Here is a 5638-nt window from a genome sequence, read left to right on the forward strand (position 1 = left end):
TATCGTGGCGGATGCGGCCGCAGCAAGCACATACCTGTGACATGCGGTGCGGGGTGCCTGCGTCGGTGTTGTGACTGGTGGTACGAGTCATCCTGGCACTCGCAGTCGCGTGGTGCTGGGGTTGCACTTCCCAGGTGAGTGGATCGTCTCATCTTCCATGTCGCTAATACCTCCATGTGCAGTCCAATAAGCTCATGCGGCGGGCTGTGCACCTTGCACGCCGTAATTCTGTGCAGCTTTAAATGAGAGATACGGCGGCTCCCAGGTGGTTGAGCTAGGCATTCTGTGCGTATTGGAACATATGTCGCCTGCTAGTGTTAGGAGACTCAATCTGATGCAATGCCATTCTTGCAGGAAGTGATAGCCCCGCGGCTGGGGGACAGTTAGCCACACTGGAGAGAGGAATATCGTGTTAGGCACATGGCGGGGATTCGACTGATGGCTGAGCAGGAGACTTGCATTTGAGGCCGGTGGTGGGCATCGCATCTTCGGAGCAGCTCCGCACCACTTCCGATCAAAAGGCCCACGCCAAACTGGACGTGCGCCGCGCCATCGATGCGCCCCTCCGCTGACGCTGCCTGCATGTGGAGCTGTCGTGGATATGGCAAATCGGGCATCGGCAGCGGCGGCGAGGGAAAAACTGGGTCAATGACGATCAAATTCGGAAGGCATCCGGCGATGGATCATTGAAAGGCGTCCGCGTTCGACTCGACCTACCTTTCTAGAAAGGGTCAACAAGGACAGGCTGCTGTCCCGACTGCATCCACCTTGTTGGAGACCCCGCCGCCCGGATGTCTAGGCGGAGCGCGTCCTGGACGTATTCGCGGAGCGTATGCGAGCCTCCTTTGCACGCCGCTGCCCCTCATTCCCCGCCCCTCTGCCACCGAGCACCGGACCATTATGTCTGGCGACGATCTGCCGCTGCCCGGGTGCCCCAAGCAGTGCAGGTGAACAACCACACTTCTCTCGCAAGTTGGCCGGGACGAACGTGGTCTAGAATCCTAAATCCTCGCCACAGTGGGACAACCTCGTTTGCGGCATGCTCAATGATCGTATTTGTGTAAACGTCGCAGAAGAACCTGTGCAGAAGCGAGCGCAGCATGAGGGAAAGGCACCTGTGCAATGGGCTCCTCCAGTTCTGTCGGAGTGCTGATGCGAAGCAAGCATGCTCACCTGCGTCCCAGGTGTAACTCCTCCTACAGCGTACGCACATTGCTGCTCTTGTGAGCGTATGATGATGCCGCCGTCGCGGAACGCTTGATAGTGTTAAGACTTGCATTCATAGTTGCAGGACATGAACCGACGCACATGCTTCGTATTCTGTGGTTCTGGATACCATACGTCCTGTCTTGCCTGATGCATATCGCTGCTTCGATAGACTGTCCCTGGCATTACACAGATTTCTGGGGTGTTCCTGGATGTCCTATCGAGTTGCTTGTCTCTGCGCATCCGAGTGAACACGTGAGGTGGTCTCGTCCCCAGACGTGTCTCGAAGACACGTCTGGATACGAGACCATTACGAGATCGCTATGGCAGCAGAGCCGCGTCATAGGCGGGATCAATTGGACGCCGGACATGGTATTTGTGGAAAAAGGACGCGGCGTGGTGTTTGTGGAATGCGGAGTGAAAGTACGTTGATCCTCCCTGTCACAGCCCCGCATACCTTCGCAGCTGGCTCCACTGCCTCTCCCCCCGCTGCCCGTTCCTCTGCATCAGCGATTTCCTCCGCGGTGCTCTCCATCACACTGGCAGGTCCTGTATCCTCTGCATCCTCTTCTTCTTCAAGATCGCATGACATTGTCCAACGAGCGTCGCCAGCACGGATATCTTCGTTCAGCCCCACAGTAAACACCTGACATAATCTGCGCTAGCCTTGCAACATCATCATCGATGTACTCCACCATGCCGTCGGCGTGTGTACTCTCTATCTAGACACCCTGTCTTGTGCGCAGCGCGTCCTCCCCGCGAATGTCCACCCGATTGCGCGAACTTACTCTTCCTCACCTTCGGAGGCTCGCACTGCGGCACACCGCGTCTGTACTGCGCTCATGCGCGCGACGGGGAACGGGAAACAGGAAATGGGAAAGGGGCCGTCATAAACGTTGGATGCGGAGTGCGAGCACCATCCGGCGTTTCCGCCGTGCGCTTATCCGCCGTCCATCTCGCTTCTCCTTTTGCTTGTATCACCGCTTTTCCTGAGTGTCAATGTATTAAGAGTCAAGGTATATGTACGAAAGATCAGACGTACTTGGAGATTGAGAGATGCACTGCGTATGGAATAGCGATCTGAGGGGTTTCAAGACCTGCACCGAGTGAAATGTGAGAGATTCGAGCGCGTGGAGGAAAGAGAATATGTGCATACCGAGTTCGAGAAAGGGGGCAGTCCGGAGCTGATTCCGAGCACTCGCACACTGGTTCAAGTTCAGTTCGATGTGAGGACATCCCGCACAGGAGAGGAATGTCGAACTGAGCACATAGCGGCGACTCGACCGATCGCGTCGCCGGGGCAGCTCCACACCACGTCCGATCGAAAGGCCCGTCTTCCTCGGATCCCCCGATGTCCACCGTCTCCTCCATCGCCAGCGGGCTCGACAAGTCGGGCGACGCTGGTTATGGCTCAAGGACAATCGAATCCGGAAGGCGGGCGGCGCCCGCCCAAAGCCGTACACGTCCGACTCGTCCTCCGCCTGCACAAGTCCCAGCGCCCCGCGCAGTTTCGAATTTCATCTGCGCTGCTCCCCAACACACTGGTGCGTCCTGCATCTACCACCTCGTCTTCCTCTCCAAGATCGCGCGTAACCGCCCTACCGGTCGTCGTCGGCGCGGATGTCTTCGCTCGTCTGCACGGAAAATGACCGACGGTGTCTGCGCTGGCCTGGCGACGTGATCCTCTTTCTCCGCCATGCTACCCGCGTGTTCACTCTCTATCTAGACACACTGTTTCTTGTGTGCACCGTGTCGTCTTCGCAAAGATCACTCAATTGCGTGGCCTTCCTCTCGCTCCCCTTCGGAGGCTCGCACGGCCGATCAGAGCGTCTGCACTGTACTCGTGCGCGCGACGGGAACGAAAAACAGAAAAGGGGGAAGGGGCCGTCGTAGTCGTTAGATGGGGGTACGAGTACCATCCGGCGTTTCTGCCATGCGCTCATCCGCCGTCCATCTCGCCTCTCCTCCCGCTTGTATTGTCGCTCTTACAGAGATTTACTAAGAGTGTCAATGTATGTCTGGGAAACATTAGACGTACTGGAAGTTTTGTAGATGCACGGCACGTGGAGTAACGATCTACAGGGTCTTAAGCTTTTAAAGTCAGCACTGAATGGGATGTGAGAGATGTGAGGGATTCGAGCTCATAGATGAAAGACTAGAGGCGTTGCGCCCAAGTGCAAATATGTTTTTGGGATACGCCAGTGGAATGCAGGGAACACTGCTCAACACTGCTCAACGTCGTCGTGAACAGGCTGCTCGAGAGCCGTTCGGAAGACGCTGGGCGTCGGTAGTTGCCGGCACGGAACTTATCTTAGATTATTCGACTTGCGTGGTCGTCCCTCTGAGTCCCATCCGGTCCTCTCGCCCACCGAAACTTCATTTCAATCCGGTCGTGTCTCCTGTCTGCACCCAAATGCGCCCGTGACTCCACGTCCTACCTCCATCGAACCTAAGCATTTCCGGTTTGTCAAGTTCTAGCGCTTCTATCCCGCCTCTGCCTGTCCTCCTCTCGGTTTCAATCGACGTCCTGCCTCTCTCCCTGTTCATTGAATCTTTGCAAGAGCACCAATCTGTACACGCAAAGTGCGGTACTTTTAGTGCGGTATTTTCCAACTCAAGCGATGTTGCCGCTCTTCAGCTATTCGTCATCGTGAGTCTGTAGTTGAGCTTGGTTGAGCGGGGGTAGCCTGTGATGAGCCGGTATCGGCATCTAACCGGCGCGAATGTGTCTTAGACAGCACCTGAGATGGATGGCGCTTCAAGGGGCTCATTGGTGAGTCAAGGCCTTTGTTTGGGATATCAGTCCTCGCGGGCGCGAGTTGGAGTTGAGTCCCGATCTCAAGTGTCAGACCACATACTGTGCAGTGACTAGTCAGAGGAGGGCATCTCCGGTCGCACTGCTGTTAGCAGAATTCTATCCTCTGATGCGTCACGGTTGCATTACTAGTCAATTGACGGTAAGCACGGTTCTTGTTGTTTTCACTGACATGCGCACATCCACTGTATGTATGCTGGCAAGTAATTTGTTTCAGGCAAGATGACGATGGGTACCTATGCCTGGATTTCCGATCTCCATGGATCTCACACAGATTTCCCAACACAGCTTCATTACACCAACACCGAACGAGATTCAAGTGGGCTAGCGGCTCTATAGTGCTCGTATCGACGGATATGTTCCCCTGACGTCTCAGTGTGTCCGTTCCTATGTACATAGACCTGTTGTTGATACAGATGAGGTGATATACATAGCTCTCATGTCTGTTGAGTTGCAATGTTCAGTAACAGTCACACTGGTCTCGCTGTTGCTATTTCAAACCTTGCGCGTATATAACTCCGTGGACACCAGTGTGCTTCCGGTAACAACCTGTTGAACCCCCATAGAATACAGTATCTCCATCGCCCATTTTCCAACTGGGCCTTCACATTCACAACTCTTGCATGAGTATTCCCCTGATATGTCTTCCATTGCATCAGTAGTTGATATAATGTGAGCCGTCTTCCACTCATGACTACACGAGAATGCATACATTACTTACACCTCATCACAAGACACCTGGACAAAATCTGCTACTGGGCAGCCTCTAGTATAGAATTTTCCATGTATATTATCATGCACTTCTGAAATATTGGCGCAATAGCTCTCACCTTCTATGAATACATCATCACCTTCTCCCTTGAACTTGATCTATTCTGGTTACATCCTGTATCTGGAGCCACAATTGTGTTTCTCATTAACAGATATCTACTCTTGTTCACTGCTGGATTGAATGCAGTCAGTTCTTTTCCTTTAACAATTATGGTAAGTTCCCTCACTATATACTCTTATCTTCCTGCAAAAACTCATATTATATGCATAGAGGTTTGTTTGCAATGTTTTATTTATAATATAATGGGACTGAAAAGTATTAGCTGTGAAGCTCTGATGATTGTTGGAGGTATTGCACAAGTTGCAACAATACTTACTGGAGCAGGTTTGTCTTGTACCTACACTAAGCTCTATCTCTTGCTAACTACCTTATTTGTAGTATTTGCAGCTCTATGATCATATGCAATAAGTGGATATAATAAACCACTTGCTTTACTTGTGCTTCTGTTTGGGCTTGGGCCTGTGATAGTCAACATAGTGTGTCTCAATCTATTCTGTGATATTTAAATATTCTCATATTGTAGTATGCATATGGAACTTCATCTCCTTATCTATACACAATAAACAACACAACACAATGTGGAAGAAATGCAAACATGTCAACATCTGCATACACAGAGTAAGTATTTCAATACTGCTGATGAAATAATTTTTAAAACTCCCTGATATAAAACAGATGTATGAAGTGCTCTATCATTAACAGCAAATTTGATACTGACCTCTCTGTAGTGAACACCATAGGTGCAATATCCACCATCATCTCAGATATCATTGTCATTGCTGTTA

The 5638-nt window shown here is 51.8% G+C and overlaps 1 protein-coding gene across 1 annotated transcript; it reads right to left on the reverse strand.

Moving 5' to 3' along the window:
* Positions 1-795: 795 nt before the first annotated feature.
* Positions 796-1798, reverse strand: FIBRA_08720 (uncharacterized protein; the record flags this gene model as incomplete). Its single annotated transcript, XM_012330349.1, has 2 exons — positions 796-993; positions 1664-1798. The coding sequence occupies 2 exons, from the start codon at positions 1796-1798 to the stop codon at positions 796-798; spliced, it is 333 nt and encodes a 110-aa protein (XP_012185739.1).
* Between the last annotated feature and the right edge of the window lie 3840 nt (positions 1799-5638).

This window comes from Fibroporia radiculosa (genome assembly GCF_000313525.1).
Source record: "Fibroporia radiculosa TFFH 294 genomic supercontigs, scaffold2278, whole genome shotgun sequence".
Classification (NCBI taxonomy): Eukaryota; Fungi; Basidiomycota; class Agaricomycetes; order Polyporales; family Fibroporiaceae; genus Fibroporia; species Fibroporia radiculosa.